The following is a 14,332-nucleotide window of genomic DNA, read 5'->3' as shown; positions in this document are numbered from 1 at the left end:
CACGCAGCTACTATGTTAGTGACCATTCTCACTCTGAGGACACGTACCTGTCACTCTCTGCAGGCTATTCTCTAGGGCCTTGCCTTGGTCAGCTGGGCCAGTGGTTTTCACATTGGGGTGGAAGGGCATTTGGGCTGAGACCGCAGATCTTATGGCCTCCATGGCTCACTGGTCAGGGACACTCTCGCCCTAATGGCCTCTGTCTATCTCCCTTTAAGTCAGTTATCTCCACACACTCCTGGCCAGGGGCTGCATACCCACAGCCCGCCTCTCCACAACCCCATTCATACATTTCCTTTGACCAGCAACCCATCTGCCTGTTGCTGAATCATTCATCCTCACAACAACTGTTTACACTCCATTGGCTGACTCCCCACACTCTCACTGGTCGGGAATGCACACCTCCCGCAGGGGCCCCCCATGCTGAACCCGGGGAGTCAGTGGCCTGTACCACAGCTTCCGCACTCACTCACCCCGGGGGCGGGTCACAGCCATGACCATGATGGGGACACCCACACCGGAGGCCAGGACCCAGATGCAGATGTTGATCAGCTTGGCCTTGGCGGGCGTGCGGAAATCCAGGGCCTTGACAGGGTGACAGACGGCAATGTAGCGGTCGACGCTCATCATGGTGAGGGTGAAGATGCTGGTGAACATGTTGTAGTAGTCGATGGAGAGCACAGCCTTACAGAGCAGCTCCCCAAAGGGCCATGTCTCCATCAGGTACTTAGCACTCTGGAAGGGCAACGTGCTGGTGGCCAGTGCATCCGCCAAGGCCAGGTTGAAGATGTAGATGTTGGTGGCTGTCTTCATCTTAGTGTACCTTCAAAACAAGCATGTGTGTAATTGTTTCCATTCAACAGATTTCAGTTTCACTTAAGATTCAGGGAGTGGGGGGCACCTGGGTGGCTCAGTGGGTTAAAGTCTCTGCCTTCGGCTCAGGTCATGATCAATCCTGGGATTGAGCCCTGCATCGGGCTCTCTGCTCAGCAAGGAGCGTGCTTCCTCCTCTCTCTCTGCCTGCCTCTCTGCCTACTTGTGATCTCCATCAAATAAATAAATAAAATCTTTAAAAAATAAAAAATAGGGACGCCTGGGTGGCTCAGTTGGTTAAGCAGCTGCCTTTGGCTCAGGTCATGATCCCAGCGTCCTGGGATCGAGTCCCACATCGGGCTCCTTGCTCAGCAGGGAGCCTGCTTCTCCCTCTGCCTCTGCCTGCCATTCTGTCTGCCTGTGCTCCCTCTCCCCCCCCCCTCTCTGATAAATAAATAAAATCTTAAAAAAAATGTTTAAAAAAAATTAAAAAATTAAAAAATAAAATAAAAATTAAAAAAAATATTCAGGGAGAAGAAATGATTTGCCCAAGGTCATGCTAAAGGTGAGGGGCAGAGGTGGGACTAGAACCCAGAACCACCTGACTCCACATCACCCTCTTTTCACTATAACAGATGCAAAAGGATTTCTCTGGCTGTAGCTGACTTTGGCAGAAGGTATTTTAGGAAAAGCCCTTCCTCTTCTGAGGGGTACTAAGCAACATGGTTAAAAAAAAAAAAAAAAACCTGGGCTCCAGAGGAAAACAGGTCTAGGTTCTAACCCCGCTTCTCCTAGTTATTGACTGAGGGACAAGGGGCCAGTAATGTGAACTCTCTAAGCATCAGTATCTATAACTGTAAAGAAAAAAAGAGGGGGGCGGTGGTGATGTGAAATGTAACGGGATGATCTACTTAGCCCTGAGCCCAAAGCCCTGGCAAGTGCTCAGTATATGACAGTTACTATTCTTCATCTATGAAGGATGAAGCTGGGGACTAGACCAGAGTGACCTGAGCCTCTGGCTTCTGCCACTGATCTTTGGGAAATACGACTGGCTAGCTCTGAGGAAGGGACTCTGCCTAGCAGACTGGGTGAGGCCTCTGTGGAGGGCCAGGGCTCCCAGTTCTTCCTGTGGTCCCATCCAGACCTTCTCATCCCCAGGCAGCTGGACTCACATCCAACCCAGGGCATGAGCCCAGGTATCCAAGCCAGATGTGTGCAACTGAGCCCCCCTCCACCTGAAACACCCCTCCATGCCAGACTCTGCTTTGCAGCCTCCTGCACCACACTAGCCCCCTGCTGGGCCATAATGTCTGTCATGGTCCCCCTCTGTACCGGGCCTGCGCTGGGCAGCGGACAGCCTGGAAGAGGCTCCATACACAGAGACACACTGTCCCGGTGCAGCGTGATCACCACAGGAACATACAGGTATATCAAGGGGGAACAAGGCCTGCTTTCATACCCCTAGAGTGATGTGAGAAACCCAGAGAAGGGCTGCATGAGTGACTCCTCAAATTTCTGAGCAGGAGGAGCCCTGAGAGATTGAGGGAAAATGATTTTATGGAAGTGTGGTCCAAGGACTCCCTTCAGAATTCCTGGAATAGGAGACTCGTAGACCTACTAAATCTTACCTACATGGGGCTTGAACTCATGACCCCGAGATCAAAAGTCACATACTCTACTGACAGAGCCATCCAGGCGCCCTGGAAATCTTCATCTTTAACAAGCACCACCCCCAAATGACTCTTAAAGGCCCTAAAGTTTGAGAAGCACTATGTGGCCTAGAGCCCATAGAGAAAAGACAGGAAAACTGAAGCCCATGGAGGTGGTGACATGACTCACCCAAGGTCACACAGCGGCAGAGCCAAGGCAAGAACTTAGACCTCCTGACTCCTGGACCAGTGCTCTTTCCCCACTCTACCCCCAGGGTGGAACCACACCGCATGCCTCCCCCCCTCTGGAAACCCTGTTCTACCACACCCAGGCTTGGACCCCCGTGCGAGCTGATGATGGCACACCGAGTGCCCTCTATGTGCTCTGAATGACGGAACGAATCCACACCAGCTAGGGCTGCTCCTTCACGAAGGGACTGATTTTTTTTTTTTTTTTGGATTCATGCATTGTCCTCCAGGGCCAGCATCATCTGTCCCACTCCCTCCCCAAATAACTGTCATTTGTCCTGGGGCTGGAGAAGCAAAAAGTTTTGCTTGGCGACAGCAGAATTTCAAGTCTTGGGAAGTCTGTCTTCCGCAGGGTGCGGGATCACAGCTGTGTGGGAGGCGGTCTCAAGCCCACAGCTGACTCGTCTAATTTCGCTTCTTTTACGCAGAACAATTAGAGGCTGTTCTTTGCCTGCTATTTTGATTTGTGAGGATCCTTCAATTCCCAGAGGGGGCTGGGATGCTGGGAAGCGGGTGATGAAGCTGCTGTCGCTGGTCCAGGCGGCCTGAGAGGCACCGCACTGACAGCTGGGCAGAGCCCCAGAGGCTCCCTCCTAAAAAGCCAGCCCATCCCCCCACACCCCCAGTTAAAGGGCTGCCAAGCCTGGCCCTACTGGCCTCCTCAGACAAATCAGGCCGCTCTCCTGCTCTCAACCCACCAGTGGCTCCCTGAGGTTCTCTCCCTATTCCATGAATTGGTCCCAGAACTTTCCCCTTGATGGATGGGCCCCGCCCCCGCCCCCCCCACGATGGACTTCTTTGCTGTGCCTTGGCATATCAAGCCTACTCCCGCCTCAGGTCCTCCGGGCCGCTATTCCTTCTGCCCGGAACCCCACATTTTGCATGGCTTGTTCCTTCTTTTAAGTCAGGGCTCTATTCAAATGTCACCTTCTCAGGGAGCCCACAGCTGGCCACCCTATGTAGAGTATCCCTCCCCCTCATCTCTCTGTCTCAAGTTGATGCATTTTTCTTTACAGCATGAGCCACCATCTGACTTTTACTTTTTTTCCTCCACATTTGTCTCTCTTGCTCATGTATGATCCCCGAAGGCAGGGGGATCGGTCCCTCTTGTTCCCTGCTAAATGGCTGGGATTTACCAATAGCGCCTGGAAAAAGGCAGGCCCTTGACAGACACTTGTTAGAACCAGGTCTTAGTCCGGGGGCCTCATCAGCTCTCACGGAGACCACGCAGCCCCCTCTCTCCCCAACAATTCATCATCCAGGTAAGTCAGGAGGCCCACTACAAAAGTACATTTGCTCCGGATACTCTACTGCTTCCAGTTCTTCCACGGCTCCCCACCGCCTTCTGGATGAAAATCAGACTCAGACTGCCGATCCATCCGGGTGGCCTCCTTTCCCACAGGGCCTTCCATGCCCAGCCACATCCATGGTTCCTCAGATGTCTAGTCTAGCATGCCCTCCCTGCTATGGCCAGCCACTGTAAGGGCTTGGTGGGAATCCTTTCAACACACACACACACACACAGGATTTTATAAAGTGTTATTTCTGCCAATGTAATACAATTATATTGTGTAAAAAAAAAAAAGTCATATAGTGTTATAATGAATACAGGTTACTCACTCCTCTTTCCTGCTCCCTAGAGGCCACCACTTTTAATATTTTTATTCTTCTGGTGATCATCTCCATAATTCTAAATAACACGTTTCTATGGCTATTTCTCTTAATTTTCCTAATTTATCAGTTTCACACAGTACGTGTTGAAGTTTGTATCAGGTAAGCCAGGCTACATGGAGGTAACAAATTAGCCCAAAATCTCAGTGGTTTCACGCTATAAAGGTTTCTTTCTCATCCTTGCAGAGTCCATGCAGCATCTCTGGGACTATATCCCATGAGGCAATGCCAGCCCCATTTCAATCTTGTGGTTCTGCCATCTTAACCCAAGGCCTCCTTGATCACCACAGGGGGAGAAGAGACAGCTGCAGGATCATCTCAGCTTCCTTCTAGAAGCAACACAGCATTTCCACCTAAAGCTTAGGGACTGGACTGGCCATGGCCCCGCTCCCAACTACAAGGGGTTAAGAAGTACAGTCTTCTATGTGCCCCGAAGCAAGAAGGACCAGGTATCAGTGAACATTAGTAATGTCTTCTACACACCCCCAATACAGTAGATGAGTATTAACTCTTATACTACCCAGCTCCGCTTCCTTTCTCCATCCTTTCATAAGTTTAATTGCAACTGCCAAATTCTTAAATTAAATTTGGGGTTTCGGGGTGCCTGGGTGGCTCAGTGGGTTAAAGCCTCTGTCTTCGCCTTGGTCATGATCTCAGGGTCCTGGGATCGAGCCCCACATCAGACTCTCTGCTCAGCGGGGAGCCTGCTTCTCCCTCTCTCTCTCCCTCTCTGCCTACTTGTGATCTCTGTCAAATAAATAAATAAAATCTTTAAAAATAAATAAATAAATTTGGGGGTTATACAGTCTTTCTTTTAGAGTTTACCTTCTTATGACTTTATATTGTCCATTGCTGAGCCAAATGGTATACTATCATTACACTTATTTTCTGTACATATTTTTGTTTTTCCTGGAGTTAATAGTTGCCTTTTTTCCTCATTTGCTTAATTCTACATACACATTGCTAAATCTCTGCAAACATTCTAGCAGATCTGTAAAATGCTTTTTCCACATAGTCACAGAGGCTATCAGCTCCCTTTGTGTTCCTAGTGCTTCACCTCCTGGAGCCTTCCTCTTCCCTTTCAATTTGGGACTGGTTGCTTTCTAGGCCACCTGCATACCTGTTCTACTATGTTGAAGAATCAGCTTCAAGTCTTTTCTCTCGGTCTATGCCCTCATTATGGTGAAACACATCCTCTAGTCACTTCCTAAGGAAGGGCACATAGGAAGCAAAATTTTTATATCTTTGCATGTCTGAGAATGTCTTTATTCTATGCTCACTTCTAATTTCCTTGACTATATATGGAATAGTATGTTGGAAATAATTTTCCACCAGAATTTTGAAGGCATGGCTCCCTCATCTTCTAGCTTTCAGTGCTGCCACTGAGCTATCTAAAACCATTCATGATGTATATATAATCCGTTCCCCCTACCTCCAAAACTTTTAGGATCTTCTCTTTATCCCTGGTATTCTGGCATTTTCTGATGATATGCCTTAGGATGGTTCTTTTTCATTTGTACTGGGCCCTCTCATTCCGAAGATTCATGTCCTTCAGTGTGAAATATCCTCACTTCATTTCTTTGATAATTAACTCCCCTCTGCTTTCTCTGGAATCCCTAGAAAATTGTCAGTCAGATATTGGGCTTCTTGATTGATCCTTTAATTTTCTTATCTTTTCCATTTTCCATCTCTTTGTCTTTTTGGTACATCCTCTGGGAAATTTCCTTTTCATTACCTCTCAACCTTTCTATTGACTTTTTTATTTTATATTGGCTCTCACATTTTATTTTCCCAGTGTCATTTCTTTTTCTTTTATTATTTCTTTTTTATATAGCATTTATTGCCTCTTATTTCATGAATACAATATCTTCTCTTGTTTCTCTGAGGATACTAATAATTTTTGCTTTGTATTTTCCTCTGCTTTCTGCATTATCTATTTGCTTCAAACATTTGTTTGCTTGCTTGCCTCCCCCTTTTATCCTAGAGACTTCCTTCAAACATCTAGTGATATGAGACTAAACGTTGATTTTTTTTTAAATATTTTATTTATTTGAGAGAGAGTGAGAGATAGAGAGAGAGAGAGAGAGAGAGAGAAAAGCATGAGAAGGGGGAGTGCCAGAGGGAGAAGCACACTCCCCGCTGAGCAGGGAGCCCGATGCAGGGGTCCATCCCAGCCCAATCCCTGAGCTGAAGGCAGATGCTTAACTGACCGAGCCACCCAGGTGCCCCGTACAGGTTGATCTTTGAGTAAGGCACTAAATAAGTCAATGGCAGCCCTGTGTATGTGTGTGTGTGTGTGTGTGTCCATGCACATGTGCACACATCAGTATGGGGGTCCTGTCAACTGGTGAGCCTCACAGTAGGGGAACTGGGCCAAAACTGAGCTTTTATACAGGGGAACATCCAAATATCAGTGCCAGCATGTGTTTTCTCTGGGGCCTTGAGAAAGAATCCTCCAACCTCCTGCTTAGGGAGCACACTTCCAGCTGTCAGGATTATGGTAGCAGAGCTGGAGGAGGGGTCTGTGGACGCCCCCACACCGCACTTTCCATTTGGTATCTCACTCTGACCCTTTCTGTGTCTGCTGCTCAGAGTTCTTCCAGGTTAACTTCTCAAGAGAAAAACCCTTAACCTCTTGCAGAGTAGAGGGTTAGTCACCTGATTGTGCAGCATAACAAGGGCGGGGGGGGGGGTGCTAAGGGTCTCAATGCTCCCTCTATAGATAATCCATCTTCTGCCCCTGTTTTCAGTTCCACACCTCACCCCTGCTCAGCCTGTTACTCTCCTTCAAATTGCTTTTCATCATCCAAATATGTGTTGACATCTCTTAAGGAACATAACCTGAGGCACAAGAGAGAGAAGTAATTTGCCCAAGGTCACATGACCAGTAAGGAGCAGCGCTGGTATTTAATTCAGGCTGTCTAGTGCCAACATGTGGTAATGACTTTGCTGTACTGCTCCTCAGTGCATGTTACCTCCCTTCCTGTCCCCACCCCGTCCCATAGTTAGTGAAAAAGTGAAGTAATGTGAATTTATTATTTGTTCACTCTTCCGACGGGTATTAATCAAGTATCTGGTATGTGCCAGGTGCTGAGTAAGGAATATAGGTGTGAAGATGACAGTCTAGTTTCTGGAAATTTATGGTCTTAGGGAGGGATCAGACTTTGAACAAACTGCTACACTAATTAATATAGAGTCACCCACTATTACTGCTTTACCATGAAGGAAAAGAACAGGGTAAAGTAATGGACACTACCCAGCAAGAGTGGGAGGGAGGTTTGTGGAAGGAATCTGGCTTATATCAGAAGGTCAACAATGGCTTTTCTGAGATGTGTGCTATGAACTGAATTATAAGAAGAGATATCTAGAAACTTGCTCCTCTCTCCCTCTCCTTCTCTCTTTTCTTGCCAAGTGAGGACAGAGCAAGAAAGTGGCAATCTAGAAGCCAGAAAGAGAGCTCTCATCAGAAATTGACCATGCTGGGGACGCCTGGGTGGCTCAGTTGGTTAGGCAGCTACCTTTGGCTCAGGTCATGATCCCAGCGTCCTGGGATCAAGTCCCACATTGGGCTCCTTGCTCGGCAGGGAGCCTGCTTCTCCCTCTGCCTCTGCCTGCCATTCTGTATGCCTGTGCTCGCTCTCTCTCCCTCTCTCTCTCTGACAAATAAATAAAATCTTTAAAAAAAAAAAAAAAGAAAAAAGAAATTGACCATGCTGGCACCTTGATCTTCTATATTTAGCCTCCAGAACTGTGAGAAAATGAATTTCTGTTGTTTAAGCCACTCAGTGTATGGTATTTTGTTATGGTGGTTTGAGCTAAGACAAGGTGACATTTCTACCAGGTTGGAAAGAATGAGGAAGAGCCAGCCATGTGAAGTTAAGGAGGTAGGGTATTTCAGGCAGAAAGAACAGCATGTGCAAAGACCCTGTGACAGGAAAGAGCTTAATGAGTTGCAGGGATGGTCAGACATTAAGTGTGACTAAGTGGCAGTAAGTCTGAGAAGCAGCAACAGAAGATGCGCCAGGGAGAAGTCAGCAAGGGTCAAATCATGCACAGCAAGAAGTCTGGATTTTATTCTGAGTGCAGCAGGAGGCCACTGGAGATTTTAAGCAAGGGACTGATGTGGTTTGATTTATGTATGTTTCATAAAAGATCACTATGACTACTGTGTAGAAGCGAGATGAAGGGAAGAATGAGGTTGGGTGAGAGACTGAACTTTCTGGAAAGATAAATCATTTACTGCCCCACCCCTCAAAACCCTACTGCTGATCTCTAATTTTTTTTTTCTATTTCAAAAAGTTGTAGATATGACCTTAGACCCTTGCCTTACACCATATAAAAAATTAACTCAAAATGGATGAAAGACCTAAATGTAAGAGGTAAGACTATAAAGCTCCTAGAAGAAAACATTGGAGGAAAAGCTACATGGCAACGATTTCTTGGATATGACACCAAAAGCACAGGTAAACAAAAGAAAAACAGATAAACTGGACTATGTCAAAATTAAACAATTTGGTCAGCTGCCTGTGCAGCTCAATTGGGTTGATTGAGTGGCTGACTCTTGATTTAAGCTTGGGTCATGATCTGGAGGTCCTGGGATTGAACCCTGTGTTGGACTCCATGCTCAGTAGGGAGACTGCTTCAGGATTCCCTCTCTCCCTCTGCTCCTAACCGTAAAATAAATCAATAAATCTTTTACAATTTTATTTATTTATTTATTTGACAGAAAGAGAGAGAGCACACAAGCAGGGGGAGTAGCAGAGGGAAAGGGAGAAGCAGACTCCTCGCTGAGCAAAGAGCCCAATATGGGGCTCAATCCCAGGATCCTGGGATCATGACCTGAGCCAGAGGCAGATGCTTAACTCACTGAGCCACCCAGGCATCCCAACAAATCTTTTTAAAAAAATTAAACAATTTGGTGCATCAAAGGACACCGTCAACAGAGTAAAAAGATCACACAGAATGAGAGAATATGTTTGCAAATCACATATCCAATAAGGGATTAATATGCAGCATATATAAAGAACTTCTAAGGGTGCCTGGGTGGCTCAGGCAGTAAGCATCTGCCTTTGGCTCAGGTCAGGATCCCAGCGTCCTGGGACTGAGCCCCATATCACACTCCCAGCCCCGCAGGAAGCCTGCTTCTTCCTCTCCTGCTCCCCCTGCTTGTGTTCCCTCTCTCACGTGTCTCTCTCTGTCAAATAAATAAATAAAATCTTCAAAAAGAAAAAAAAAAGAACTTCTACAACTCAGTACTAAAGAAAGCAAACAACTGGATTTCAAAATGGGCAAAGGACTTAAATAGACATCTCTTTAAAAATATAAAAATGGCCAATAAGCACATGAAAAGAAGCCCAACATCTTAGTCATCAGGAAAATCAAAGCCCCAGTGAGATACCACCTGACTCCTATTAGGATGACTACTATAAAAAAAAAACCAACAACAACAAACCAGGGGCACCTGATGGCTCAGTCAGTGAAGCATCTGACTCTTGACTTTGGCTCAGGTGCATGATCTCAGGGTGGAGGGATCAAGTCCTGCATCAGGCTCCACGTTCAGGCTCCACATTCAGGGGAGTCTGCTTGGGATTCTCTTTCTCCTTTTCCCTCTGACCCACGCCAATGCTCTTATGGTAGTGCATATACTCTAAGAAATAAATAAATCTTAAAAAAAAAAACACAGAAAATAACAAGTGTTGAGAAGGATGTGGAGAAATTGGTACACTGTTGGTGGGAATATGAAGTGGTGCTGTCACTGTGGAAAACAGCATAGCAATTCCTCAAAAAACTGAAAACAGAATGTCATAAGGTCCAGCAACCCCACTGATGGGTACATACCCAGAAGCACAAAGATCAGGGTCTCCAAGAGGTGTCTGCAGACATTCAAACCAGCACTTTTCATAAGAGCCAAAAGGTGGGAGCCACTCAAGTGTCTACTGACAAATGAATGGATAAACAAGACGTGGCCCAGGCATACAACAGAACATTAACTTGGCCTTGAAAAGGAAGTAAATTCTGACACCTGCTGCAATAGGTGTGAACCTCAAGGACACTGGACCACGTGAAGTAAGCCAGTGACGAAAGACCAAAAACCTGTGTGACCCCCACTTATAATGAGGTACATAGAGCAGTCCGATTCACAGAGGCAGAAAGTGAAATGGGGGTTTATCAGGAGCTGGGGGAAGAGAGAATGGGGAATTGTTATTTAATGGGGACAGAGTTTCAGCTGGGGAAGATGAAGTAAGTTCTAGAGAGAGATGGTGGTGACAGCTGCACAGCAGTGTAAATGTGCTTCATGTGCTTAAAAATGGTGAAAACAGTAAATTCTGTTGTGTGTATTTTACAATTAAAAAAAAAAAAAAGACGTGACTAACATGCCATCACTGTGTGTGTTCCCTAAGTTGAAGAGTGTGGTGTGGGAATCCTTTAAGGCCCTCTAGATCTTGGCTCCACAACATACTGGACTCTGTGATCTTGCATAAATGACTTCACCTCTCTGAACCTGCTTCCTCATTGGCAATTTCAATGTAATTGGCTTTTTAGGAATAACACGTGTGAAATTGTCTAGCTTACTGGCTGGCATGTAGACAAGAACAGGCGGCCCTTTTGGGCTTTTATCCCCTGATATCGTTCTGCTTTTCTCTCCTAGGGTTCCCACTGGATCCATTCCTGGGGGTGAGGACAGCAAGCCTGGTGAACTTCTGCTGACTCTGAGAGGCCTTGGGAAATCCTTTGCTTTTTTTTCTAAGTCAGAATCCTCCATTAGGTCATCTTGAATTCAGCAGCTGCAAGGGAACCTGCTCCCAGCCACATGTCTCAGCCCTTGGAGAGGCTTCCTACAGAAGCAGCACCGAGTGACGGGCCGTGCTCATGTCACAGCTTTAGGCCCATCCCCTTGTCTGTCAGACAAGCCCCACTGGCAGGGGGGGAGCATCCCCACTTCACCCTAAGAGAGGGTGTGCTCTGAAACACATCACATCCCAGGAGCACTCCAGGGCCTTCCAGAGAGCTGTGCTTCTTGGCTGACAAGTAAGACCCTAGTAGAATTTTCTCCCCCCAGCAAAGCCAGAGCACTCGGTTAGAGCAGCAGTGAGTGGCAGGTGCTGGGAAGGCTAAACCATTCCCTCCCTGGCGCAAGGCCTGCCTGGGACAGGTCTGATGGCTTAGGGTGGGTTGTTTGTGTTTGTGTTCTCTGAGGAGCACTTCCTCCATTGGCCAGGCACTGTGCCGGAAACCGTGAACGCACGAATGTGTTTCATCCCCATGGCAAGCCTGATTGCTTACCGTGTCCTCGCTGTCCCCACCACACAGCGGAGCTGGGGATAGCTGGTGCACCTGGAGACACACGGCTGCGGAGTGCCAGTGATGAGATGCCAACTCAGATCGGGTTCCCAGAGTCCACGGCCCCCTGCTGCCTGCACTAGGTCAGCAAACTGTGGCCCTGGGGCAGGGCCCGGTCTGGAGGCCAAGGCCAAGTGGAGCGAACATCTGGACCAGCACATCTGGATGCAGGTGGGCTCCCTGGGCTTCTTGTTTCCCACACGTTCCTCCACTCTGCTATGGTTTGGGGGTTTGCAGACAATCTGCTCATAATCCAGGTGGGGCTGGGGAGAACAGGCCTACAGACATCAGAAAAATGTCACAGGCACCGTGACGAGGCATGAGAGAAAGAGGTCAATTCAGAACAAAACATACACCTCTGGTCACAAAGGGGTGGCAACCGGTGTTCATGGACAACAACTCCGAGCCAGGTCTTTCCCAGGCACGAGTTCACGTGCTCCTTACGCCTGAGACATGCCATGCCGGCACAGGGAAAACATTTTCCTTCATTTCCTCCTCCCAGGACCCACACAGAGTGGAGAGAATTTAGGATTCCCCAGTAACAGGGAGCAGTAAAGGGACTTGCCCAAGGTTGCGGAGTCAGAAAGAGGCTTAGTGGAGATTCAAACTGAGTGCTTTCCCCCAGAGCCTTCCTCTTGACTTCCATTTCAGCTTCTCCCCTGAGGACCCAAAATGCTCTGTGCACCCCTCACATACTCTCTTTGACAGTTAAGATTTAAGCTCCCTGAAGGCATGGTGTGTGTCTTGCTCCCCACTAGGCACCTAGAACCTACAGCAGTCCCTCGCACCAATAATAATGTGCTCAACACCCTTGGTAAATGACTAAATGTCACGAGCACCTTCCACACTGGACTGGGACATCCTTCGGGCAGGAACCATGTCCCCTCCGTATTGTATCCCAGAATCAGCATGGGGCCAGGTCAGAGGAGACACAGTTTACTGGAGGACATCCAGTGGGACAGAGGAGTCCAGAGTTTCCAGTCCTGATCCTGGAAAGTAACCAGCCCCAGACTGAAGACCTTGGACTGGGACAATTCTTCCTCCCCCTTCCCCTTCCCTCCTCAACCCAGAAAAACACGGGTCCCCCAAAGGACGCCTGAGCCTGACCCCGCTTGGCCTGAGATGGAAGCAACTCAGTTCTGCCGTGGCCAAAGGAAATGTCAAATCATTTATCCAAAGTAGCTCATCTGTTTCTAATGAAGCTAAGGGTATGTTTTCCACTCAGACACCACAGCCCATGAGGATCAAAGCAGGGGCAAGAGACCTGAAGACAAAACCAAGAACAGCAACAAGGTAAGAGCACTAACCCTCAGCCTGACTGACCTTGCGGCACCTCGGGGACAAAGCGAACAAAATGGTTTCGGGCTCAATCAAAACTCGTTTGGTTCCAAACAGCATGGATTGCTGGCGTATTTCGAATTCACTTGGTTCCAAACCCTTTTAAAGATCTCAAAAATAATAGCTTCTCACTATGAAATGTTCAAACAGGGGCACCTGAGTGGCTCAGTGGGTTAAGCCTCTGCCTTTGCCTCAGGTCATGATCTCAGGGTCCTGGGATTGAGCCCCGCATCGGGCTCTCTGCTCAGCGGGGAGCCTGCTTCCCCCCTCTCTCTGCCTACTTGTGATCCTATCAAATAAATGAATAATTTCCTTTTTAAAAAAAAAAGTTCAAACAACATATAATCATTTAATAAATAAAAATTAAAATCACTGTTCAAATTCCAGACCACTGTTAGAGATAAGATGCACACACTCATACCGGTTTACATAAAAGGGACCTTGCTTTAGTACTGTTCTATAACCTGTTTCTCTCTCTCAAAAATATGCTGTGACCATCTCTCTATGTCCATAGATACAAGTTAATATAATTTTTGGTGCCTGCCTGTGATTCTAATCCAGAGGTCAACAGACATTTTCTGTAAAAGGCCAGAGGGTAAATATGTTAGGTTTTCAGGCCACAGAGGATCTCTGTGGCACCGTCTCGCTTTCTCCTTTGCAACCCTTTCATACAAAAACTATTTATAGCTCAAGGACCACACAACAGATTGTGGGCCGGATCTGGCCTCACCTGCAGACACTGAAGCTCCTACATGAAATTACTTAATAAATCCCCCGTTGAAAGACATGTGGGTTGTTTCCACGTCTTCGCTATTACAAAAAACCCTGTGATAAACACCCTTGTGCACACAGATACCTGTGCATCTCCTAGGGGAAAGTTCCTGGAAGCCCAGAGCTAGAGAGCAACTTCACAGTGAAGGCATTCCCTCTAAGGCCCTCTAGACAAATAGCTATGCAGTTTCTGCTTGAGTATTTCCAGAGACGGGGGACTCACCCCCTGTAGGCACAATCTACCGTGTTGTTAGGACCACACACAGAGGAAGCAAGTTTTCTCTCTTTTTGAGCCAAGGGCTGCCTCTTTCTCACCTGGTACGATTCTCCCTGGTTCTGCTCACAGAATCACAATGTCTAACCCTTTTTCCTTCCACGTGTTGGAAAATGGCAGGTGTTAAATTCCACACCTCATGCAGCTGTGGCGAGGCCAGAGTGAACACAAGGAAGTGCTCAGGCCACATTGGCCGTTATGGCTGCTTGGTTAGCTGCCTGCTCAG

At 47.4% G+C, this 14,332-nt stretch overlaps 1 protein-coding gene across 1 annotated transcript in view; it reads right to left on the bottom strand.

Annotated features, from left to right (window-relative positions):
- The window catches only part of OPRD1 (opioid receptor delta 1), a 39,881-nt gene that overhangs the window by 8,570 nt on the left and 16,979 nt on the right, over positions 1-14,332 (bottom strand). The window contains exon 2 of the mRNA XM_004741003.3: positions 474-823. Within this exon, the coding sequence (XP_004741060.1) occupies positions 474-823 (350 nt within the window). The remainder of the gene's footprint in view (positions 1-473; positions 824-14,332) is intronic.

This window comes from Mustela putorius, unplaced genomic scaffold (genome assembly GCF_011764305.1).
Source record: "Mustela putorius furo isolate JIRA1106 unplaced genomic scaffold, ASM1176430v1.1 tig00003853_pilon_pilon_pilon, whole genome shotgun sequence".
Taxonomy (NCBI): Eukaryota; Metazoa; Chordata; class Mammalia; order Carnivora; family Mustelidae; genus Mustela; species Mustela putorius.
This window is presented reverse-complemented; position numbering and strand designations above follow the sequence as displayed.